This window comes from Suncus etruscus, chromosome 11 (assembly GCF_024139225.1).
Source record: "Suncus etruscus isolate mSunEtr1 chromosome 11, mSunEtr1.pri.cur, whole genome shotgun sequence".
In the NCBI taxonomy this organism is placed as follows: Eukaryota; Metazoa; Chordata; class Mammalia; order Eulipotyphla; family Soricidae; genus Suncus; species Suncus etruscus.
In genome coordinates, this window is record NC_064858.1 from 74965249 (window position 1) to 74990534 (window position 25286).

The 25286-nt window shown below is 51.8% G+C and overlaps 1 protein-coding gene across 1 annotated transcript in view; it reads right to left on the reverse strand.

The window, feature by feature from the left end:
- Positions 1-25286, reverse strand: part of KMT2D (lysine methyltransferase 2D) — a 47019-nt gene that overhangs the window by 3584 nt on the left and 18149 nt on the right. The window contains exons 20-50 of the mRNA XM_049783344.1: positions 24920-25141; positions 24591-24710; positions 24399-24503; positions 24067-24197; positions 23836-23983; positions 23583-23648; positions 23125-23235; positions 22814-22960; positions 22628-22712; positions 22158-22399; positions 21992-22065; positions 21740-21790; positions 19802-21610; positions 19527-19709; positions 19308-19444; positions 17081-19107; positions 12654-12777; positions 12456-12540; positions 12284-12350; positions 11934-12166; positions 8982-11849; positions 8714-8854; positions 8422-8589; positions 8104-8263; positions 6095-6170; positions 5758-5933; positions 5538-5668; positions 3121-3253; positions 2914-3041; positions 1613-2753; positions 11-147 (exon numbers count right to left, since the gene is read on the reverse strand). Of these exons, the coding sequence (XP_049639301.1) occupies positions 11-147; positions 1613-2753; positions 2914-3041; positions 3121-3253; positions 5538-5668; positions 5758-5933; positions 6095-6170; positions 8104-8263; positions 8422-8589; positions 8714-8854; positions 8982-11849; positions 11934-12166; positions 12284-12350; positions 12456-12540; positions 12654-12777; positions 17081-19107; positions 19308-19444; positions 19527-19709; positions 19802-21610; positions 21740-21790; positions 21992-22065; positions 22158-22399; positions 22628-22712; positions 22814-22960; positions 23125-23235; positions 23583-23648; positions 23836-23983; positions 24067-24197; positions 24399-24503; positions 24591-24710; positions 24920-25141 (11426 nt within the window). The remainder of the gene's footprint in view (positions 1-10; positions 148-1612; positions 2754-2913; positions 3042-3120; positions 3254-5537; positions 5669-5757; positions 5934-6094; positions 6171-8103; positions 8264-8421; positions 8590-8713; positions 8855-8981; positions 11850-11933; positions 12167-12283; positions 12351-12455; positions 12541-12653; positions 12778-17080; positions 19108-19307; positions 19445-19526; positions 19710-19801; positions 21611-21739; positions 21791-21991; positions 22066-22157; positions 22400-22627; positions 22713-22813; positions 22961-23124; positions 23236-23582; positions 23649-23835; positions 23984-24066; positions 24198-24398; positions 24504-24590; positions 24711-24919; positions 25142-25286) is intronic.

Here is a 25286-nt window from a genome sequence, read left to right on the forward strand (position 1 = left end):
CCTTTCTTACTGATTCAGCTATGCGAAGCACGGCATGCACCGTCAATCCGAAAAGCTCCTCGCCCTTCAGGTACTCCGGGAACAGTCGCAACATGTCAGCCTCTTTTCTCATGGCAGCCACGGGCTCAATGATGCGATTCCACACAGCTACAGGGCAGAGAAAGCAGCTCTCAGAGACAACTTCTGCTTGCTGCCTCCTTTTGTATGTGTGTTTATGTTTTAGGAGCATACCCAGTGCTGCTCAGGGCTTATTCCCGGCTCTATGTTCAGTAATCATGCCTGGTGGGCTTAGGGGTCCATCTGGGATGACAGGGATCAAACCTGAGCTGGTCACGCACAAGGCAAAAGCCCTACTTAACTACTATCACTCCAGTTCCATGCTTGCTGTCTTCTGGAATCGCACCTCGCCCTTTCAGACAAGTATATGCTTCTTTGGGGCTCCCTTTAAAACCTAGTTGAACTCACCCTCCCAAGGGAGGATGTTCTTATGCTGGAGGAGCATTACAGAGTCTGGTGACAGAAATATGGAGACACAGCTCAGGCCTCAAGAATTCAGAACAGTCAGCATCAGAATCGGGTCTAGTAATGACTATAGGATTTTTTTTTTTTTTCGTTTTTGGGTCAGCACTCAAGGATTACTCCTAGCTCTATACTCAAAAATTGCTCCTGGCAGGCCTGGGGGACCACATGAAACGCCGGGATTCAAACCACTGTCCTTCTGCATGCAAGGCAAACACCCTACCTCCATGCTCTCTCTCCAGCCCCCTTGACTATAGGATTTAACCAAATCCTTTGACCTAAGACTCAGTTTTGTTTTGGGGGAGGGGGTAATTGGGCCACATCCAATGATCTCTGGGGTAAGCTACTTCTGGCTCTGTGCTCAGGACTGACCCTTGGCAGTACTCCGGGGACCATACATTTGTGGCATACTCACTGAATGGAAACTGCTCTATTATTTTTGTCAATAATGTTAAAATTAAGATAAAGCATTGGGCCGGAGTGGTAGCACAAGCGGTAAGGAATCTATCTGCCTTGCCCAATGCTAGCCTAGGATGGACCGCGGTTCCATCCCCAGGCGTCCCAGATGGTCCCCCAAGCCAGGAGCGATTTCTGAGCGCAAAGCCAGGAGTAATCCCTGAGCACTGTCAAATGTGACCAAACAACAAACAAAAAAGATGAATTAATAACAGGATTTCAGAGCTCCTTTAGTTCTATTGATTACTGAAAGGGACTAAAACAGGCCTGAGCAATAGAAAGGCACGTGTGTATATAATCAACCCAGTTTCAATTCCTGGGATCCCCAACCCTACCAGAGATGATTCCAGAGTGCAGAGCCAGGAGTAAACCCTGAGCACAGCTTGGTGTGCCCCACCCCCCATAAAATATATAAAGTTTATAAAATATATAAAGTTAGGTAAGCAAAATTTCTTGCTTATTAAAAACTTTAAAAGTGGCTAAGAAACAGTGAAAGACTGAACAGCAAAGAGCCTTCACCAGGCCTGGGTGAAGGAAGGTGGTCACTGTGAAGACCATCAGTGATCTCTCCTTAGCACTGTAAACTGAGTCCAGGAGAAACATACCTAATCCCCTACTTCTAGGGCCCAATACTCACCTTGAGGAGAGGCATCAGTAAAGATCAGGTCCTCCAGGCCCTGCTCAATGACTTTAATGACGAACTCTGGCCGCCCATTGTTCTCACCAATAGAGCAGCGGTAGCAGCAGCGGCGGTTGTTGGTGCGGAGGCTCCAGTATATCCGTGTGGCCTCATAACCCACAGGATAAAGGGCTGTGGCACTGTGGAAATCGGCCATCTGATGGGGAAGCAGCTGTCCAATGGCGTGGAACACCAGGCCCCCCACACGGAACATGTGTAGTCGTTCTCCCCGCTGAATGATGCTGGCGATTTGCTTCACCTCATCCCGCTCTATATAGACCCGCCGAAAAACAGCAAAAGAGCTCAGCTCCTGCTCACAGGGCCCCTTGATCTTATGCATTGGACAGAGCATAGTCTTGTCCTTAAAGAACATGCACTTGGCGCGAATGGCGCAGGCAAAATGGTAGACATTGGGGCAACGCATTCGATTACAGCTGCTGGTCGCTCCAGTGCGCTGACACAAGGAACATTTGGTTAGCAATCCTCGGTGCAAGGCAACTTCCACATTCATCAATGCCCCACCCTGAGTCTCATAGACCTCAGTGGACCACAGGGCACAATTGAGGTGCACCCAAAGATCCAAGTCCAGGTTCAGCAAACGAGCAGGCCCATCAGTGGCACCATCACCTTCCTCATGGCAGAAGCAACAGCGTCGCATGTCTCTAGGCACCTTGTCAGGGCGCAGGGCTGTGCCGAGATGTTCCATAAACTCTGCCACCTCCCGCTCATCTTCCGGCTGCCCACTGCCCTTCTGGATGGTCAACAGAATACGCAGTCGCTTCCAGCGCACCCCCTTCCACTTTTTGAGGCGAGGAGGGCGTGAATCTTCACCCTCTTCAGGGGGCCGGGCTCGAGGCTTGGGTCGGACTGTTTCGGGGGACGAGGCCAGTGGCAAAGGAGAGGGGACTGATGGCTCAACTGAGGGTTCAATTGGGAGTTCAACCAGGGGTTCAGCAGGGGGGCTGGCAGGAGAAGGTGCCAAGGGAGATGGGGGTGGGGATGGTTCTTCCGGAGGTGGGGCAGAGAGTTGTCGCACATCCAGATTGGAGACACTATAGGTGTAGCTGTGCTGGGTGAGTGGCTCTGGGGCAGGACTTTCCTATGGGATGGCACGTGAACTATATTGTTAGTGTCCACACCTCACTTTACCAATCCTTCCCTCTGCTTCCATTCAGACCCATTCTCCCCCAAAGACCCCTGCCTTCCACCCTCAATCAGGACATCTTTCCAAATTATTGCCCCTTCTTCCCAAGACCCACCTGTTTCAGGAGGCTCAAGATGTCAAGTTGGCTCTTGAGGGTATAGCCAGGCAACACTGCATCAAATTGCTTCAGCCAATCAGGGCCAGCTTCTGGGTTCTTGCCTCCCAGGACCTTTTCTTTCCCACCTACCAAAAGGAATGGGTCAGAGACCACTGGCCAGCAGCACTGCCCTTAGGTCCCAAGGAGTTTTCCTTTTCCACTCACCAGGGCCCTCTGCTTCCCCCTTTTTAGGCTCAGTGCCTGTCCGGGCAGGGCTCTCTGGGAACAGCACCTCATAGGAATTGGGGATCTTCATGCTCAGCAGCTCTGCTACTGCTACCATCACACCATTCAGGTTCTGCTAGGGCAGGAAGGAATGGTCACTTTAGGAACACTCACAACTCCCCAAGGGGCTACTCAGTCCAGCTCTGTCATCCAGTTCCTCCATAGCAGCCTCTCCCAGACTGCTATGGGCATCAGAGAAGCCCAACAAACAAGAACTTACATTCATTCATTTATAAACATGCCACATATTATATCCACAACTCAAGAGATCCATCTGTACATTAGCAAAATAGAGGGTTCATATAGTAAAGAAATCTATTGTGCTGGGTTTTTTTCTTTTTGTGATGGGGAGAAGACAAATCCAGAAGTGCATAGAGCACTCATTGAAGTGCTCAGAGGCTCAGTGGTTTATGCCCAGCACAGTGCGCAGTGTTTGAATCAATTCTTGCTTAGGAAAATATATGGGGGGCCGGGAAGGTGGCGCTAGAGGTAAGGTGTCTGCCTTGCAAGTGCTACCGTAGGATGGACCGTGGTTCGATCCCCTGGCGTCCCATATGGTCCTTCCCAAGCCAGGAGCGATTTCTGAGCTCATAGCCAGGAGTAACCCCTGAGCGTCAAACGGGTATGGCCCAAAAACCAAAAAAAAAAAAAAAAAAAAAAAAAAAGGAAAATATATGGTACTAGGAACTGAAGGAAGTTGTCTGGCAGGAAAAGTATGTCCATTTGTCTTTTGAGACACCTCCCAGCCCTGTTGTGTTTTTATAACTAGGATTTCCAATTATTTCTCACACCCAGCAGTGTTCTGGGTTTACTCACAGCTCTGTACTCAGGAATCACTCCTGATGGTGCTTGGGGGACCATATAGAAAGCTGAGGACTGAACTTGGGTCGGCTGTATGCAAAGCAAATGCCCTCCCCACTGTGCTATAACTCCAGCCCCTCCAAATTTTTTTTTTTTTACTACAAAATCCTGCTAAAGTTAAAAAAACAAAGTAAAACAAAACAAAAAAAAACAACAAAAGTTTCACTTTGGACCAAGAATATAACTCAATAGTAAGCTTTTGCCTTGTATCTGAGACCCTAGGTCTGATCCTCCACACTGCCCAAACAGAAAAAATGGGATATAATTTAGGCATACCTCACATGTAAAAGGTGTCTGTGGCTTTAATCTTTGGCACCAAAGAAAAATCCCCATACAAAAAAATATAAAAATACACTCCAGGGCCGGGCGGTGGCGCTGGAGGTAAGGTGCCTGCCTTACCTGCGCTAGCCTAGGAGACGGACCGCGGTTCGATCCCCCGGCGTCCCATATGGTCCCCCAAGCCAGGAGCGACTTCTGAGCGCATAGCCAGGAGTAACCCCTGAGCGTTACCGGGTGTGGCCCAAAAACCAAAAAAAAAATACACTCCAGGGCCCGGAGAGATAGCACAGCGGCATTTGCCTTGCAAGCAGCCAATCCAGGACCAAAGGTGGTTGGTTCGAATCCCAGTGTCCCATATGGTCCCCCGTGCCTGCCAGGAGCTATTTCTGAGCAGACAGCCAGGAGTAACCCCTGAGCACTGCTGGGTGTGGCCCAAAAACAAAAAAAACACTCCAGCTTCACCAAAATGTCACTAAGTACCTGTTGTCTTGTAGCATTTGTGACATTAGTCTCTCTGCTTGCTGACTAGTACTTTTTTCATTGGACTATGAGCCTCTGGAAGGGAGGGATCATGCTTCATTAAACCCATTCAAGCTTTTCTTTTTTTTTTTTTTTTTTTTTGGAGGGATAGAGAGGAGAAAGCTTTTGAGCCATACTCTGCAGTGCTCAGAAATCTTTTTTTTTTTGGGGGGGGGAGGGTTGGGAGCCACACCTGATGGCATTCCCAGGTTACTCCTGGCTATGTGCTCAGAAATCACTCCTGGCTTGGAGGACTATATAGGACACCAGGAACTGAACTGTGGTCCGTCCTAGATCAGCTGCGTGTAAACACCCTACCGCTGTGCTATCTCACTCTGGCTTCAGAAATCACTTTTTTTTTTTTCCAGCCATACCTGGTGACACTCAGGGGTTACACTCCTGACTATGTGCTCAGAAATCGCTCCTGGCTTGGGGGACCATATGGGATGAAGGGGGATCGAAACGCAATCCATCCTAGGCTAGCGCGTGCAAGGCAGACGCCTTAACACTTGTGCCACTGCTCCGGTCTCAGAAATCACTCTTGATAGTGTTCAGGAAACTATATTTGATGCAAGATTAAACTACATGTAACCTATACTCTCTAGCCATGTGACTCCCTAGCTATTAGTGATGAAATTTATCCAGACAAGCTCCAATGATGAATGTACCCATGGCCTCCAAGGAACCCCTGAACATACCTTGGCTGCAGCAGCAGAAACTGTCAGCATGACTGACACCTCACTTCCTTTGCCCTTTTCCCAAGTTGTAGCAGGCAGCTTTACAGAGGCATCCAGGTCCAAGACCCCATAAGGTTTGGTATCTGGGAAGACTAAACAAAAGTGTGAACTCCAGCTGCCTCTCTCCTGTCCTCCACCAAGCCCACTAGAGGAGGCAGGCTCCTTCCAAGACCTCATTTACCTGGGATGTTGGTCCGAGGAATAATGGGGATGACAGGGGAGAGAGCCCGATCTTCCTGCTCCCACTGGCCAGACCCCAAATGAGGAAAACGAGGGGTCTCCTCTCCCAGGATGCTTTCAGGGGATGAAGCTGGCACAATGCTATCAGGAGAATCACTGTCCTCATCACTCTCCATCCTGTAGGCCAAGATCAGACACTAGTCACTGCACCTTGCAAATGTCTTCCTAGTTAGACATTAAGAGGCAGGGAGATAACATGGCCCTCCTTGAAATGTCCTATTGGCCAAAAGGAAAATAAGGCATCTTGTCCCCCACCCTTACTCTTAACCCCTTCCCACCTGACATCCTCAGTCTGATTATGAGGCGGTGTCGGCAAGGCAGCCAGCAGGTCTAGACTCTTCACCTCTGAAGCATCTGAGGAGTGAAGGCAGGGAAGAGAAAGATAGGCTGCAGGCACAAAGCAGACGATGCTTTCTCCCCGTATTTCAAAACTATTACAGATTTCGCACACCTAACTATTGGCCAACCCACCTATCAATCTATCTACTTGCTTAAGGCAAATAAATTATTATTTTCCATATGTAAACCCTGGGAGATACTATATTTGGAGGTGCTCAGAAGACCATATATGGTGCCACAAATTGATTTAGGTCCAGCTGTGTGCAAGACAAGCACTGAGATATTATAATATCTCAGTTTTTGGTTTTTGGGTCACACCTGGACGCGCTCAGGGATTACTACTGCTCTATGCTTAGAAATCGCTCCTGGCAGACTCGAGGGACAATATGGGATGCCGGGACTCAAACCACCATCCTTCTGCATGCAAGGCAAACACCCTACCTCCATGCTATCTCTCTGAATTTTTATTACTCTTCATTAGAATATTGTTTTCTGGGGCCCGCGAGGTGGCGCTAGAGGTAAGGTGTCTGCCTTGCAAGCACTAGCCAAGGAAGGACCGCAGTTCGATCCCCCAGTGTCCCATATGGTCCCCCCAAGCCAGGGGCAATTTCTGAGCGCTTAGCCAGGAGTAACCCCTGAGCATCCAACAGGTGTGGCCCAAAAATACCAAAAAAAAAAAAATAGTTGCATGTAAATATTAAAGAAAACACTGATAGTGACACAATAATTGTAAGATATTTTTCCATTCTTCTTTCATCATTGGATAGACCATCAAGGCAAAAACTCAACAAAATAACATTGATCCTAAAAAAAGAATATTGTTTTCTCCCCCATTTGATCCACACCTGGTTACACCCTCCTCTACTCAGAAGTTTCATCTAGCATTACTTTGGGAAATGCATGTGGTACCAAGTATCAAATCTGGACTCCTACTGCAAAGTATGCACTCATAGTGGCAAAGTACGTCCTAGAATTATTTCTAATCTTTTTTTGGGGGGGTGTTCTACACCCAGGTGTGCTCAGAGCTTTGTGTTCAGCTATTAATCCTGGCAGCTCGGAGACCTCCAGAGGTCAGCGTCATACAAGCAAAAGCCTACCTGCTAAACTATCACTCCAATCCCTGACTTAAAATCTTTTATCAATTACATTAGGTATTATAATATCTATTTTTATAATGAGGAAACTGAGGCTCACAGGTCAAGGCCATTACTTGGCAACAGTCAATAATTTGCTAGATAGATGAATGCAAAAAACAGAATTCAAGTCCAGATGAGACTATAGCTCAGAACCCATCAAGACTGGTCTAAGTCTCATGATTAAAACTTCAATAATATTCTCCTTGCTAACCACCTACCCCTATTGCCTTGCTCTAGATTCCAGAAGCCCGTCCTTGCCTTCAACCAAAACCTAGGTTTTGGGTTTGGTTTGTGGTCACAACCAACTGTGTTCATCAGAGCTTACTCCTGATAGGCTCAGGGATCATATGGGATGCTAGGAATCGAATCGGGTCAGCTTCAGCTGATTCAAGGAAAGTGCCCTTCCTACTTGCTCTACTATCTATCTGGACCCTTTTAAGGGAGAGAGGGGGTGAGAGGGAGAGAGGGAGAAAGAGAGAATGCTCCGGGAGGGGTATGGGTTTATGGTGCCAGGAATTGAGGCATGTCAGCCATGTGCAATGCATTTACCAGCTATATACTATCCCTTCATTTGATTCTGTGACAGGGAATGAACAAAGGGTCTCAAACAATTGGCAGACATGCTCTACTGCTGAGATAGCTACAGTCCAACCAAATATCCTGAGAGGTTTCCTGCCTCAGGTCTTCCATGGTCTCTACATAAGGCAACAGGCAACCCACTCCCATCTCAAACTATATGGAGAGGCACATTTAAGAGCTTGAACTCAACTAGTACACCCTACTAAGAGAGACCTGCTATGCTTTCAACTTACCCCTCAGTGTTCCTTCGGTGTCCCGGGCAGAGGTGGCATCCTTGGGGTGCTCCCCCAGATCTTCAGATGCACTGACACCATTTACCATCTTCTGCTGCACCGATGGGGGTGGGGTGGGAGGCAGCGACGAGGGTGGTGTCGGCGGGTTACTCAGGTTATTCTGGGGGTGGGGGTGTGGGTGTTGTGTGCAAGGCGGCATAGGGAGGCGGACATGAGCTCCTGGCCCCTTACCCACCGGCAATTTCTTCAAGTCTTCCACTCCCACCACTCCTCCCCAAGAACCTCATTGTCCCCAAAAGGTATTGCCATTTTTCTAACCTTTGTAAGCAGCTGAGAATAGTAGTCAGTGCCAGTGGGCAGCGTACCACTTCCAAAGGCCCCCCTCAGTTGGCACTGCCCATTGATCGGACAGCTACTGCCAAAGGGAGCAAAGAGGCTAAAATTGGCTGTGATGGTAGGCTCCGTGAGGGGCAGCAGGGACAGCTCCTAGGAGGGGCAAGATGACATGGTTGGAAGCCTGTAGTGTGTACATCTCTGCCACTGCATGGCTGGGTGCCAGGGTGCCCCTCTATCCTGGGATGGGACCAGGGGACTGGCTCCCGGGGGTCACCTGTTTCAGTTGTTTCAGCAAAGCCTCGTTGGACCTGACCCCGTCCTCCTTTCGCAGCTTCTTTCGGGAGCTCACCAACCTGTCGCTCGCCTTCTGCACCCGCTTGGGCTTTGGTGTCAAAGGCTTCCTTGCTGCTGTGTCCTAAGCCGGATAAACCCTAGTCAAGGCTGCTATCTCAAAGCCCTCCACTTTTCTTTGACCAGACCTGCTCACTCTGCCCTTGGACTCCAGGCCCAACTCTCTTCCGTGCTTGAGTTACAATACTCACCTCCTTATTGCTGGGGGTACCCTGTAGTTTCTGCTCCAGCCCTGCCAGTTTGCTGTCAATGTGACCGTTGATTTCAGCTCGAAGCCCCTCGGGGCCCCGCCCAGTGCCAAGTTGCATGTTCTTTGCTCGGAGAAGCTTCTGCAAGAGCAGATGGCCGGCCTCTGAGCGGGAGCCTGCCAGCAGGAGGTGGTTGCTGGTACCTGCTGCCCCTACTGACTCCCCGTTGGCTTCTCTCTTCAATGCCTGGGCTCCCAGGGCACATGGTTCTTCCCGAGGTTCCTGCTTGACGCTGAGGTGGGGTGACTCAGGTACCACTTGTCCGTTTACCTGCTCTAGGAGCCCAGGTTCCAGGCTGCTCTGCTCTGGTTTCTGGGCTTCTACTAAGTTACCTGAAGGATCCCAAGGTCCCAACCCCTTGCCGAAGAAGGTATCTGCAAGTTGAGCAGCAGCAGGCGAGACTCTCCCAGTAGGCAACTCCAAGGGTGGTCCCTGGGGCTTGGGGGTCCCTGGTTGCGGGGGAGTGAGCTGGGCTTCCAAGGGAAGCTGGGAACTGGGGGAAGGTAATTGTGAAGATCTCTTTGGCTCTTGGGGGCTGGAAGGTGGAGGTGGAGGGTGGACAGTGCCAAGGACTGGTCCTGTCAATAAGGCTCCTTGTGGGGTGGGGAGCCGGGAAGGGCCTTGAGGTCGAAGCCCTGCCCCTAGCTCTTGAAGGGGACCTGTCTGGGATCCAGGGAAACACCCAAGTTGGGGTTGGCGACCTAGGAGGCCCTGGAGGGGAGAGGATTGAGCCCCAGACTCCTGACAGGGTGGGGTCTGGCGGACAGCCTGACCCTGCTGCAGCTGACGCTGCATGAGGAGTGCCTGTAGCTGCTGTTGCTGCTGAGGACTCAGATGCCGCAGCTGTGGGTTTTTGGCCAGGACTCCTTGGAGCTGTGCTCGAAGCTGGCCCACTGTGGACATGACTCCAGTCCCGGGCTGACCCTGTGGGACAGGTCCCAGCTTGGTAGGCATTGACCCCATGTTATTTTGCACAGACCGCTCTAGTCCAATGGGCTGTTGGGAACCCTGGGTCAGAGGCCCAGACTGTTCCCCAACACAAGCAGAAGATTGGGCCAACATATGGGGCACAGAGGAGACCTCAGATGATCCACTGCCTGGTTGCCCGTGGCTTCCCAAACCTGCTGAGTGGAGCATGTTAACCTGCTGCTGCTGCTGCTGCTGCTGTCCTTGAAGTCTCAGAGGTGGCTGTAGCTGTACAGAGTTGGGCTGAGACTGGGTATGGGTCTGAACAAGCAGTAGCTGTGGATCCCCTGAGTGTGAGGGTTTTACCTCCCCTGGTTCAGTGGCCACAGACTCAGGGAGAGACCCTACTACTAATGGCCCTCCCTGATGAGTGGAGGACCCCTCAGTGCCCTCTGGAGGAACGGCTGTCTCTACAATGCGTTGTTCCTTGCCCGTTAGGAGGAGGGCTGGGCCCAGGGCACCTGGACTTGAAAAGTGTTGAAGAGACTTGGCTGGCAAGGCAGGCCCAAGAGTCACCTGCTGCTGCTGCTGCTGCTGCTGCTGCTGCTGCTGCTGCTGCTGCTGCTGCTGCGGAGATAGTAAAGTTCGACTTTGGCTCAAGAGACCCATCTGCTGCTGTTGCTGAAATTGCTGCTGTTGTTGTTGCTGCTGCTGAACCTGCTGCTGCTGCTGTTGCTGCTGCTGAAGCTGTTGGAGCTGCTGCTGCTGAAGTTGTTGTTGTTGGAGTTGCTGCTGCTGAAGCTGCTGTTGTTGGAATTGCTGCTGTTGGAGCTGCTGAAGTTGTTGTTGCTGCTGCTGTTGGAGCTGCTGTTGCTGTAACTGCTGTTGCTGCTGTTGTAGTTGCTGCTGCTGCTGAAGCTGTTGCTGCAGTTGTTGCTGCTGTAAGGAGCCCATTGGCTGGGCACTCAGTTTGGGAGGCCCACTGTGTGGCATAATACCCTGCTGCAGATGGGAAAGTCCTGCCATGGATCCCTGCTGTTGGTGTTGCTGCTGTTGCGGAGTTGTGACCAGTCTGTGTCCCATAAGGCCCTGACCCTGCTGTGCCAGCTGGGGGGAACTCAGCACCCGGGACTGGGTCAGAAGCACCTGTCTATGAGACCCCTGGGAGCCCAAAGCTCCAGGGTGCTGCTGCTGTTGCTGCTGCAACACTGCTACCTGAGCAGGGCCCAGCATACCCTGGGACCCCTGGGGTTGTTGGGGGGACAGTTGCTGGACCAAGAGGCCTTGATGACTACTGGGAGGCAGAAGCCCCTGGGGCTTAGGGCCCAGAGCCTGGTTCACTGGTACCCCAGGGCCCTGCTGCTGTTGCTGCTGAATTGCCACCTGACCTAGGAGATGCTGCTGGTGCTGGTGCTGCTGCTGCTGTTGCTGCTGGAGTTTCTGGGCCAGTTGCATACGCTGCTGCTGCAGCTGTAGCTGCCTTTCCTGTAAAAGCCTCGAATCAGGTCCAAGGCCTCGGAGAGCAAGATTACCGGGGAAAAAGCCCCCTGAGGGGCCAGCCAGGGCCCCACTCCCACCAGAATGTTGCTGTTGCTGCTGTTGGGCCAGGGCTGTGTTGAGGAAAGGACCACCAGTCTGTCCAGGCAGTGTCATGGCCCCTGGAGGCAGGCGAAGACCTCCAGCTTGTCCACCAGGTGGCCCCTGAGGTGGCTGCAGACCATGACCAGAAAGTAGCTGGCCAGGGAGTTTAGTGAGTAGCCGGGGACTCTGAGAAGGACTCAGGGCCAGCACAGCCGAGTGCTGCTGCTGTTGCTGCTGTTGCTGTTGTTGCTGCTGCTGCTGCTGCTGCTGCTTATTCCGATATTCTGCCATGAGATTCGTGTGCTCCTTCTGCTGTTTCCGGACCTAACAGAGGGTCAGAAGGTAAGCAGGAAGTCTGCCCACCCACGTCATCCCTCCTCTTCCCAGGCTCAAGTTTACTGTCCCCACCTGATCCAGCTGTTTTTGGATCTTGCTCTGCTGCTCTGTAACCAGCTTGAGTTTCTCAGCATCAGCCTCTGGGAACTCCCGGCCAGCCTTTTTGGCAGTACGCTGCTTGGCACACAGTGCCTTCCGGGATTTGCGATGCACACCAATCTGCTCCTCTAGCACCTTCAGCTGCATTTGTAGAAGCTGTTGAGTATGGAATAACCACTCCTCATACTGCCGTTGATCAGCCTCATCTGGGAAAGGAAATGGTGTGGGGTTGGGGGCTGGAGCTACAAAATGGTGATGTTGTCCCTCTTTCTCTACACATCGGAGGCCATTTCTTTACATAGCCCTCCCATATCCATACTCACTGATCACTCCCTGGGCAAAAGTGGGTGGATTGGGACGAGGCTGAGAGGGGTCACCAGCACAACGATCCTATGATGAAAGAGATTATTAGAAGTTTATGGTTCCATATCAGGCCCTAAGAAAGGTGACCCAAAAGCATAGATACCAAGTTCCTTCTCCTACCTGACTGCTTACCTGGGCACTCCCAGTTGTCACATGGTTCTGCAGATCATTACCTGGGCCCCCTGAAAGTCTCTGGGCAAGCAGGGACACCTGCTGTCTACAGTTCAAAGCAAAAAATAATATGCTGGTTAATGAGAAAGTTGCAGGAATAGGGAGGAGAGGAAGAGATAGTAAAAGCAAAACCCCAATTCTTCATCACCCAAATTTTACCTGTTCATGCCAGGTGCTACACCAATGCTTCCCTGAGCCATCACCTTCTTGATGCCTTTCAAAGCTACCATTTTGGCCTTTGCAATGGGATCAATGATATCTTCTGCAGCAAATTTGTCCAGGTCTAAAAAACAAGTGGGCCCTGGGTCAACATTCAATTCTTTTTTTTTTTTTTTGGTTTTTGGCCCACACCCGGTAACGCTCAGGGGTTACTCCTGGCTATGTGCTCAGAAGTTGCTCCTGGCTTGGGGGACCATATGGGACGCCGGGGGATCGAACTGTGGTCCGTCCAAGGCTAGCGCAGGCAAGGCAGGCACCTTACCTCTTGCGCCACCGCCCAGCCCCTCAACATTCAATTCTACATCTGTTGTTTTCTCCTTGAACTCTTCTGAGCCAAAAAAGAATACGGCATACCAAAGTCTACCAGGTGGCCTGAGGAGTAACTCCACTCTAATAAGACATATGGTCCCTACTTTTTTATATTTGAGTGGGACAGGGAGTCTGGGACAGGGTACCCAGAAGTTACTCCCAGCTCTGTACTTAGAAATTACTCCTGGTAGGCTCAGGGGACCAGAAGGGATGCTGGGTCAGCCACGTGCAGGGCAAACTACCCTACCCCCTGTGTGATCGCTCCAGCCTCACGTGGCCCTATTTAACTCACACAGTACCAAGAAAAGTTGTTCAAAAAGTATTTTGTTGGGCCCGGAGAGATAGCACAGCGGCATTTGCCTTGCAAGCAGCTGATCCAGGACCAAAGGTGGTTGGTTCGAATCCCGGTGTCCCATATGGTCCCCCGTACCTGCCAGGAGCTATTTCTGAGCAGACAGCCAGGAGTAACCCCTGAGCACTGCTGGGTGTGGCCCAAAAAACAAAACAAAACAAAAAAAAAAAAAGTATTTTGTTGCGCCAATATATCAATATTATTTCACTTGTGCCTCAGTTTATTCTATTCAATGGAGACCAGGATCCCTACTCTGCTTACCACATGGAACTACTGAGAATTAAGACAATCAGTATTTTTTGGTTTTTAGGTCACACGCGGCAGCACTCAGGGGTTACTCCTGGCTTTACGCTCAGAAATCGCTCCTGGAAGGCTCAGGGAACCATATGGGATGCCGGGATTTGAACCACCGTCCTTTTGCATGAGAGGCAAACGCCCTACTTCCATGCTATCTCTCTGGCCGCAGCTTTATAATTCTTTAAAAGAGGTGCACTTAAGGTAACTGGTACAACATAAGAGCCCTAAATGTGGGTATTATACCAATGCTTTAGATGCCAGAGCTGTCTACTCTCCTGTCTATCCAGAAAGCCTGGTAGAAAAAGAGAAATACGGAACCACCAAAACCATAAATCTTCCCAAAATCCTAACAACTGAGTACTTCTCCAAAGTTCAGAAAATGTAACTACCCCAAATCAAGAAAAAAAAATTTTTCCCCTATACCTTCCCTTTACTGTTGATGCAATGACTGGGAGCTGTACATAAACCTGTCTGTGGTACTCACCTTTTTGTTATTTTTGGGCCACACCTGGCAGTGTCCAGGGGTTACTCCTGTCTCTGTACTCAGTAATTACTCTTAGTAGGCTTGGTGGACCAAGCTTTGGTGAGATGATGGAGATCAAACCCAGATTGGTATGTACAAGGGAAGCACCCTTGTACCTTCTGTACTATAGATCACTCAGGTCTAGTACTTACTCAGGGCCTCAGATTTGTGAAGCTGTCTATCAGTAAGCCACCATCTCTCATCAGGATTTGCACATGAGGCTGTGGTGCTCACTCAGTAGCAGCATGCACAAAGACTTTTTCAGCTATGGTACTTAGACGTGCCCACCAAATCTCTCTTAGCTGAAGCATATAGCTCTGGCTATAGTACCCAAAAGAAATCCCTGCAGGATTTACACGTATGCTTATCGAGTCAGCATTTCTCTATATGCTGCTCACCAGGGAAGTACCTAGTTGTGGTACTCATACACAACATGCCATACTGTGGCTAGAAATCACTTGCAGAACCAAGGATCACAGTCAGCAGTTGCCAAGAACATGTTCCTCACATGTGGAACATGGGAATTTGAACTGTGACCACATGTTTGCAAGAGATTCTCAGCTCTGTGCTATTCTGGGTCCTAACTTTTTTGTTTTGGGCAATATCCAACAGTACTCAGGGACTATTTCAGGATCAGTGCTTGGGAGTAACTTTTCGCAATTCCTAGCAGCTCATATTATGCTGGGGATATAACCCAGGATTCTTGGATAAAAAGCATGCACCCCAGCATGCTGAGCTATTTCTTTGGCCCTAATTCCACTTCTTATATAATAACATTTTGTTTTGTTTTGGGGACACATTGGCAATGCTCAGGGGTTACTGGCTCTGCACTCAGGGGACCATGTAGAATGCCAAGGATCAAACCTGGGTGAGCTGCATGCAAGGCAAGCACCCTACCCACTGTTCTATCTGCCTGGCCCCTGTTCTATTATTTCTATGTTGGCTATATATTACTCCTGGAACAGTGCTCCTAAGACCATGTGGTATGAGGAATCAAACATGGGACTCTAGAAATACAAAGCCGACATTCAATCTTTTGAGCTCTCTCCGTTTTTGTTCATGCGGTTTTTGGGTCACACCTGGCAACATTCAGGGGTTACTCATGGCTCTGCGCTCAGAAATCACTCCTGGTGATGCTCGTGGAACCATATGGGATGTCTGGGACCAAACCCGGGTTGGTTGTGTGCAAAGCAAACGCCCTACACACAGTGCTATACTCCAGTCCCGTTCTTTTTTTTTTTGGGGGGGGGTCACACCCGGCAGCGCTCAGGGGCTACTCCTGGCTCTACGCTCAGAAATCACTCCAGGCAGGCTCAGGGGACCATATGGGATGCCGGGATTCGAACCACCATCCTTTTGCATGCAGGGCAAACACCTTACCTCCATGCTATCTCTCCGCCCCCCCCCTTTTTTTGGAGGGGTCACACCTGGCAGCACTCAGGGGCTACTCCTGGCTCTACGCTCAGGAATAGCCCCCGGCAAGCTCGGGGGACCATAGAGGATGCCGGGATTCAAACCACTGTCCTTCTGCATGCAAGGCAAATGCCTCACCTCCATGCAATCTCTCCCGCCCCTATTTGAACATAATCTCTACACACACCCAGCAGTATTCAGGGGTCATAGGGCAGTGCTCCACCCTAATCAAAATCCTTCTCTGGGCATTTTGGAGCTGTGAATTAAAGGCTCAAAGAACCAGTGTTCATACTCTTGTTATTTTGGGAGTTACTTGTTACAGTTTCATCCATGCCTTTGCTTTCTACAACAAAGATCATACTAGTACTTTTTAAACTGAGCTTTTTGTGATTAGACAACAGATGTAAAGAGCTCAGGCTACTGCTTGTCAAATAGCAATTACCCAGTGCTACAACAGTATAATTAATAGCTGTATTTAACTGTAGTATCACAAAGCCAGACATTCCTTCAAATGAAGTGGCCCCCTTCTTTCTTGCCAATACTATGGTAGTGTTTGTCACTCACTACACTACCCTGACCCAGTCTATTCTATCCAACTCCTGCCAGTGTCTGGCTTCTGCAGACACTCTATAGGCTTTCCTGCATTAGTCTCTATTGAGTCACTGCATCTACCTAGTTTATTCATTTTTCAAGACCTAAAAGTTCGATCTCACCACTGCTACAAAGTTACGGCAAAAAAATAACCTGACCTTACGTATTTGTCCCTCATTCTTTCAAATAGCTAAATCCCTGCTATATATACCAGACACTATTCTTCCTCTTCTAAAATCAACAGTACATTGCTGATACAATAACAGTATTTAGGGGGCTGGAGAGGTGGTGCAGTGGTAGGGCATTTGCCTTGCACGTGGCTGACCTAGGATGGACCTCGGTTCAATCCCCTGGCGTTCCATATAGTCCCCCAAGCCAGGAGTGATTTCTGAGCACATAACCAGGAGTGGCCCGGGCGTCACCGGGTGTGGCCAAAAACAGCAACAAAAAGAATGGCATTTAGTCAAATTTCTTTCATCTCCCTTAAATAGGAAATAGGTAGTATACAGTGGACTACAAGGAATTCAATAACACACACACACACACACATACACACACACACACAACACAGAGTAGACTGCAAGGAATTCAGTAAAACACACACAATAGGTAGTATATTGTGGACTGGAAGGAATTCAGTAACACACACACACAGGAATTCAGTAAAACACACAATATAGGTAGTATATTGTGGACCGCAAGGAATTCAGTAAAACACACACACACACACAGGAATTCAGTAACACACACACAATAGGTAGTATACAGTGGACCACAAGGAATTCAGTCACACACACACACACACACACAATAGGTAGTATACAGTGGACCACAAGGAATTCAGTAACACACACACACACACACACACACACACGAAGTTACCTGTGTCTGGGAAGAAGCTATTGGCCAGCTGCTGCTGCATTGCCAGTTGCTGAGGTTTCATGCACATAGAAGATGGCAGAGCACCCATGGGCTTCTGTGTCAGCACTGGCTGAGAGCTCTGCTGGGGCATCAAGCCTGCTTGCCCCCCATGCTGCCCACTTAACATGTGCCCTTGGTTGGATACCATAGGCATGGATGGGGCCAAACGCTGTTGGAGGGCATGAGCTGGTGGCTGTGTGGACATCAGAGGCTGGGCCAACCCTGGCTGTCGGGAGCCTCCAAGACCCAAGGCAAGCTGCTGCTGAGACCCAGACAAACTGGGAGAAGAGCCTTCATGTGGCAAAGACATGGTCTGGGAAGGACCAGGTGTGGACAGTAGGGAGTGCGAGTGCGAGTGCTGCTGCTGCTGCTGCTGCTGCTGCTGTTGTTGCTGCTGCTGCTGCTGCTGTTGTTGCTGTTGTTGCTGCTGCTGCTGTTGTTGTTGTTGTTGCTGCTGCTGCTGCTGCTGCTGCTGCTGTTGCTGCTGCTGCTGCTGCTGCTGCTGCTGCTGCTGCTGCTGGGCAGGATGAAGCTGTGCAGAGAGTTGCTGCTTCTTCTGCAGCTCCTTCTTCTCATGTTCCAACAAGTCCTCAATGAGCAGGGGTAACTCACTAGCAACAAGTGAGCTCTCCATCTTGTCCAATTCATCAGAAGCTGCATGTCCACTGGGCAAGGTCAAAGCCCCACTCTCTAGCTCAAACTTTTCTAGCAAGGACCCTCCTGGGCCACTCAGGGGACTGGGTGTCAGCAGATGACCTGGTGGTCCTCCTGAGGCACTGAAAGGGCTCTTCTCAGTTGTTTGCCCACTGCTGGAAAAGGACCCTGGGCCCATGCGGGCATCCCGGCTACCTATCACACTCTGTCCTGGTTTCATTCCCAGGCCTAAGGAAGTAGTTGGAGCTGATGGCTCGACCTTAGGGGTATTAATGGCAAATTGGCAAGGGGAAGGGTGACGCCCACCCTCCTCCACCTTGGGTTTCACTTCAGGAAGCACTGACGCCACACGAGACTCAGAGGCATCAGCAACAGGGGGTGGGCGCTCCTCAGGACCCAAAGGTCCTGGATCTACACCCCGCAGGAGGGCCTCCCGCTCAGCCTTCTCATTGGCTGACTCAACCAGCCTTAGATGCTCATTGAAGGTGTCCTTCTTGTCTCCTGTGTCCAGCTCTGGGTCAGTGTAGGCCAGCAGGTCAAATTCATCCCCATTGAGTAGGTCATCTAAGTGAGGATCGTTGGTCTCTAGATTTTCCAGGGTGCCCAGTTCATCATCTCCCTTGGCCACATCTACACCCAGGCCTAGGTGAGCAAGCTCCTCATCATCCTCCAGGGCCTTGTGGGCATCAAAGTCATCATCCAACTCAGGATCCTCACAGGGTAATTTCCCAGTTTCCAAGGCAAGAGGTGGTTGACGGCCAAGCTCAGTGCTTGATGGGGGCCGGCTGACCAGCTCCAAGCCTGTGGGAAGGGTGGGTCCCTTTGTATGAGGCGCTGGATGGAGGCTGTTCAGTTCAGGGGTTGGCGGGGCTGAGGGTTTCTGTGGGGGAAGGCCTGACATTGCAAGGCTGCGGAGCCCTTCAGGAGCCAGTCGGTGGGAATCCTCACTTCCAGGGTAAAAACGAGATCTCTGAGGGGGAACCTGAGCAGGAAATGGAGCACCTCCAGGTCCCAGCACCCCTTTCTGTACATTGTGTCGCAACTCAATGAATTGGGCAGGACCAGCTGGACCAGGCACTGGCTCTCCAGGGCCAGGCAGGCGAGTGGGAATTCCTGCCAATGGGGAACTGAGAGCCTGACGGCCAAGTTCAGATCCAGGAGTTGATGGGAAGCGAGTAGACATGGCAAGTCGCATGGAGGTGGCTGCAGTAGCCTGTTGTGGTGCCTGCTGCTGCTGCTGCTGCTGCTGCCAAAGTTGCTGCTGTTGCTGTAAGGGCATGGGCCCAGGATAGGGTGCTCGATGATAGAAGGCTTGAGAGCCTCCCACAAGTTGCCTGGAAGAATATTCAGTAGTCAATGAAACAATTAGAACACAGGCTTAGAACTGAAGGGCAGAAAAAAATTAATAGCAGCGTTTCCATCTGGGGCAAAGAAAGGTGGTGAAGGATTTAAGGAGGGTAAAACAGAAAATCCAAGGCTTTACATAATAGTGGTAAAATCTGGGTTTACCCCAGGAAACCCTCTGGAATCTCACCGGTTGTTCACATCCATAGAGGAAGGAGTGGCTGATGGGGGTGGCCTGGAAAGTCTTTCATCAGTAGGAAAAGCCCCAGGTCCCAAGATGGGGCCACCCAGCTTGCTTGGGGGCAAGCCCGAAAGACTGTTCTTGTCCTAGGGAGAGAAGCAGATGAGACTAGACGGCCCTCAGGAACACGAACCCCTCCATCCCCACCTCACTCACCGCTCTATTTACCTGGGTGCCAGGAAAGGGAGTCTGAACTCGATTCAGCTGCTCGAAAGCAGGACTGTTAGGCTCAGCACTCCAAGTGGTTGGGGGACCCACTGCTCCAGCAGCTGCTGCAGCTGTTTCCTTCTCCTGTCGTAAGGTGTTGCGCTGAATCTGCTGCCGAATCAGCAGCTCCCGGAGTCGCTGGCGCTGTTCAGAGAACAGAAAACAAAGTGACTCCATTCTGGCTCAGGAGCAGTGGAGACAAGAGGGCTCAATTCCACAAGGGTGGAGTGACTGACCTGTCGCTGCTTTTCCAGCTCTGTCTGGGTGAGGCTAGACAGGCTTGGGTCTTGGGTGCCAGGAAGTTCAGGGGCAACCAAAGAGCTGTTCATTCCAGACCCCGGGTCTTCTCGCTTATCAGCTGGAGAGGCGATGCCTGCCCGCTGTGTGGCTCCATGCGACAGGTAGGGGAGGGAGCCATCGGGTGCAGGTGGGAGGACTGAGGGGGGCCGTAGTGAAGACAGCCCATAACCCTCTCCTGTGGATCCAGGGCTGGGACCCAGGGGACTCCCCGATGAGTGGAAGTTCCCTGTGGCTACTGTGTAGTTTGTGCTTTGAGGCTTGCCCAAGATAGGGCCAGGCCCAAAATGGCTGTTGATCCCATGGGGTGGAGGGAGGCCAGGCTGAGGGACAGGTGGCTTTAAGGATGGATCACCTACTGCCTGAGGGAAAGTGAAACGCATGGGAGAGGGTGTGCCCACAAATGCACCAGTCCCAGGGGATCGGGCAAAGTTGGGGGGCTGCCCACTTGGGACCTTGGCGTGGAGTTCACCTGCTGGCCCGGAGGGCAGCGCTGCTGGGAAGCCCCCAGCCCCCAGCGGAGTGTGGGCTAGAGGCCCAGCCTTGAAGGCAACTTCAGAGGGCTGGGGTCGAGGTGGCTTATGCAATGGGGCAAATGGGTCCCGGGAATGAGGGCGGGAGGGTGGGCGGGAATAAGGGTCAGGGGACTGAAAGCGAGGGGTCACAGGAGATGGGCAGAAAGCTTCAGCAGACAGGGGACGGGGTGTCAAAGGGGACTGGGAGCTAGACTGGGACTGGGGACTGGCGGGCACACGGGAGAAAGGGTCAGAAGGCAGCGAGCGAGGGGGCAAGGAACAGCAGTTCTCAGGGGGTGGGGGTTGGGGCCGAGGGGTCAAGGGGGGCTGAGCATAGGGGTCAGGGTAGGGGCCAGAGCGAAAGATGTCTGAGTGGCTGGGGGGAGAAGGGGTCAAAGTTTGGGCAAGCAGTGGCTCCTGGGGCCTTAAGCCCAAGCCTGGGCTCTGGGGTTCTACCTGAGATGCCCGAGGGGTCAAGGGGGCTTTGAAGACATCAGGTGCCTTTAACTCCAGATTGCCCAGGTGAGGGCCTGAGGAAGGTGAGTCAACGAAGCCTAGGTTTGGGGGACCATAGCTAGGCGAGGATGCCCCAAGTTCTTCCTTCTTCACCTCCAGAGCCTTCCGAGACTCCCCAAAAGGTGGGGGAGACAGTAGGGGCTCAGAAGCCTTGCCTCCACCTCCCACTGGGCTCTCAGGTACAGCCAAGTTGTCTAAAGAAGGGCATCGGGGTTTGAGGAAGGGGTCCGGTGTGGAAGGTTGTTGTCGGGGGGTACCAGGTGGAGTAGCGTGGAATTCCCCCGGCTGGCCAGTCCCAGAACGAGATGAAGTGCCCAGTGTTGGGGGCTGTGAGGGGGCCCCAGTTGGACTAGGATAGGGAGGATAGGTGGGTGGTGCTGTGGGGAAGCACGGTTCCAAAGCGTAGGTGGGGGCCAGTCCAAAGGGGTCCTGCGAAGGCACTTGGGCGGGCACCTGGGGTGGGAGCTTGAGGAAGAGCTCACCGGGTGAGTCAGGGCCGGGCACAGCACCCACCGGCGGCTTCAGGAACCCATCCGCAGAGGTAGACAAGCCGGCGGGGGTAGTGGGGCTGCCAATGAAAATGGTGGGGGCGGCAGCAGGGGGCGGACTGCCCAGTGCCCCTGGCTGGGGGGGAATGCGGAGATGTAGGGCTGGTCGGTCAATCTTACGGGCCATGTCGCCCACCTTGGTCTGCTTGTTGATCTGGCTCTCAGCCTGCTACAGGGGAGACCAGGCACAGAGCCGTCAGGCTGCTGTGGGTAGGCCCTATTCCCCACCACCCTCCAAACTCAGTGAGGCTACAGCTACAGGAATTGGATGGCATAGTTCAACCCCATCCTCGCTCACCTTTTGCACTTTGTTGATGCGATGAGCTGCCCGGTTATCTTTGGCCTTTTGCTGAAGAACATAAGACAGTACCTTAAACCTAGAGCTCAGTCCCATGCCAATCCCCATCCTCATCATGTCACTCACACCCTACTGCAAAACTGATCCCTTCCAGCCAAGGCTGCTTAAGACTAGGTAATGGAAAACAGAGGCGACGTCCCACGTGTCTCCCTCTCTGTGTCACACCCTGCTCTGGGTTCTCTCCTATCTCACCAGGTAGGGGGCTTTGTCAGCAGCTGGAACCTTTCTCCAGAGCTTCATGATTTGCTTGCATCGGCTGGACCAGTCTGGAGAATGGTGAGATTGTGTTAGAGGACATTTAACAGGTGACCCAATACCCACCATTTTCAAGCCTCCCTTGCCCTGGTCCCCCATATACCTGGGTAATCTTGCTTGAGATTAGGAAAGTTAATATTGGCATAGAGCACAGGTGAAATGGTGGATAGTTGGCCCAACTCTTCATCCTTCTCCCAGCGCTGAAGACTCCGCTGGTTATAGGAGAGTCCGTCGCCCTCACCCTCCGTGGTGGGGGTAGTGGGGGTGGAGGGTGTGGTACCCCCTGAGCCTGTCCAAGGGCTGTCTGGCTCACCAGGTTCTGGGCTAAAGAAGCCCCCACGCTCCCTGGGGCGCAGGGGCAGAGAGTCACAGGGATCCAGAAAGCTGAGCCCCCACCCCATACTAACAACCCAGAGCACCCCAGGTCACAAGCCTTCCCCAAATAGAGGCCCACTGACAAGGAAGTACTGCAACACGACCACCCAGAAATCCAAGGTGACCTCCCTCCATACAGGCCAAACAGAGGGAAGGGGACTCAGAGACTGCCCAGGCACACCAACTATGAACACCAACCTGGAATCTAGGAATGGGGACTGGCAGAGGCCTGGGTAAGAGTCGATTGGGCTGCTGGAGGGGAGACTACCCAGAGGAAGTCCACCTATAAGAGGTCCAGGATTAGAGAACACTTTCTAATAAACCAGTGCATACAGAAGGCAAGCCTGGTCATCCCTGCCCACTCAGACATCAAGCCACTCCCACCTGGATCACCTTGAAGAAAGGGTCTCTGCAATGGTGTCCGATTGCCATCTAGGCCAGGAGTTCCACAACCCAGATGCTGCTCTCGCTCAGAACCCAGAACATCCTTAAAGAGTTGTTGCAGGTCCTTGGATTCCATCTTGGGCAGTTCTGTGGGAGAATGAGAAAATATGGTGCTAAGGGAGTGATGGGCATCAAAGGAGATCCTGGGCTGGGAAGATGCCAGGATACTCCCAGGGAAGTCACAGATGGACATCCCAGACAGCAGCTTCTCCCAGAGAACCCTCATTCATGCAGTGTGGATCCAATCTCACCTTCTGTGGGAATCCTGTCTAAGTCAGAGCTAAGCATCCCTTCACCTGGGGTGCCTGGCTTCTCAGGGTCACTGGGCACTGGGGATGCCTTTATGCCCCCATCCTCAGGTCCTGCAGTTAAGAGAAGCTCATGAGCCAAGGCCAGAATGGAAGAACCAAATGGGACACCCTCAAGGGCCAGAGTGATTGTTCAACAGGTAAAGTACCTTCTAAGCAGCCAGGTTTAGTCCCAGCACCCTTATGGTTCCCTAAGCTCCCCCCACATGGTCCCCTAAGTCCTACCAGGGGAACCCAGAGCCAGAAATAAGCCCCGATCACCAGGTGTGGTCCCAAAACAAACACAACAATGACCCCCTTCCTCTGAATGATAAAGGATGTGGAATCACTTCCAGCTCCCAATGATGAATACGCTCACAGAGGCAGAACTAATTGATAGAAGTCAAACTAGCAACCCTCACCTGGTGTATCAGCCTTGCCCTCGGGCCCATGGGATTCTTCATCTGCAACATCTGGACCATCGTCTCCTGTAAACAACAATATAACAATCCCATTCCAGTCAGATATATCCTACACCTGAGATTCTGGCTGGTTCCCAGTTCAATAGTCTTAAGCAGGTATCTGGCATCCCCTTGAACTCCTGAAGACCAGCCCATTTCCCACCAAATTCCATTGCCAGCTCCTTAGGAAACTAGGACCTTTCAGTTTACTAACCTTTCTGTAAGGTGGGAAGTTCCTTCCTATCTGAGCCTCCATCCCCCTTGGCCTTTGGGATTCCTAGTCCAAAGCTTGGACGGCCCATCCCAACGGCAAAAAGGGTCTTTCGACTCAGGTCCAGCAGCTCCTTTCCAAAGAAGGCCTCCTGTAGAAGAATCAGGGAGAAACGGATTGTGGCATGCTCTGGAGAGCAGACACTCCCCTAACCCTTCACAGACTAAGACCAACCTGTAGGTAAGCAGGGAACATGTCCTCCAGTTTGCTTTTCTTGCGCCCACGCCGTTGCTGCTTTTTCTTTTCATCCGCATCAGCTAAACTCTGGTCCACAGAGCTTTCTGCAGGCAGGTCAGTAGGCATCACTGGGACAGAATGCCAGGTGTCAGGCTCTGGGAGCAATGGACACACTTCTCCCAACTTAACCTGGACACATTCGGCCTACTCTCTTCCCAAACCCAGGTAGTCCCATCACTCTTCTAGCCTTTCAGTGAGCCCACCCTACCAGTGCCCAATGTTCTGTGACCCCCACCTTCTTCCCACACTGGTGCCCTCACCCGCCTCACCCTCGTCAGGCTGTCCATCCCCACTCAACACCTCGGCCTGCACAGCAGGCCCCTTTTTCATGCGCGTGTGCGATTTCCGCTGTCGCACCATGAAACCACCAATGCCTGTGAAGAGGCAAAACTGAAGTTGAGAAGCTGCTGGCACATGATGAGCTTCCCTTCATAACCACTTTCCCCTTCCCAGGCCCTCACCAGGCCGGTAGGGTTTGCGTTTGCGTTTTTTGCTTTCCTCAGTCTCCTCTTTGCCAGGCTCCACATCAGGGCTTCCAGGGCCTTCCAGTTTAATTTCACATTCCATGTGTTCTATGCCACCTGTGCATACAGAAGAGCGAGCAGCTTATAGGTACGGTTCCTTTAACCTAAACCTGTTGTCCTTCCACCCAAGAACTGTGGTGCATGACTTTCCACACAAGGCCCAACTGGGCTTCAGAGTAAACAACAATAGTGGTGCTGCCCTGGCCCAACACCTGAGTGAAGTGCTGGCTAAGTCCTTCCTTTGGCTCTGAGATCCCCAGACCTACCTTCACCCTTGAGCAGCTCGTCAGTGTCCAGGTCCCCATCCTTCTTGTCATCGGGGCCAAGGGTATCTGAGGGCTCAATACCCTCCATCCCAACCTCTCCTGGGAGGCCAGGCCGTCCTCGGCGCTGGCGCCGCTTGTGCAGGGGTGACATTGTCAGGTTTCGCAGCACAGCCATGCCAGTTTCTGTCAGCCACACACCCTCAAAGCGAAAGTATTGAGGCTCTACAGAAAGGGGAAGGACATGAGACCCCTTGATGCTGGCAACCAGAACTCAGTTTCAATTTAAATCCCAGTGAGGACAGTCTGAAGGCTAGAGATGAACACCCACAATGGGTACCGGCTGAGGCCTGAGTTCCCAGAGTGACCC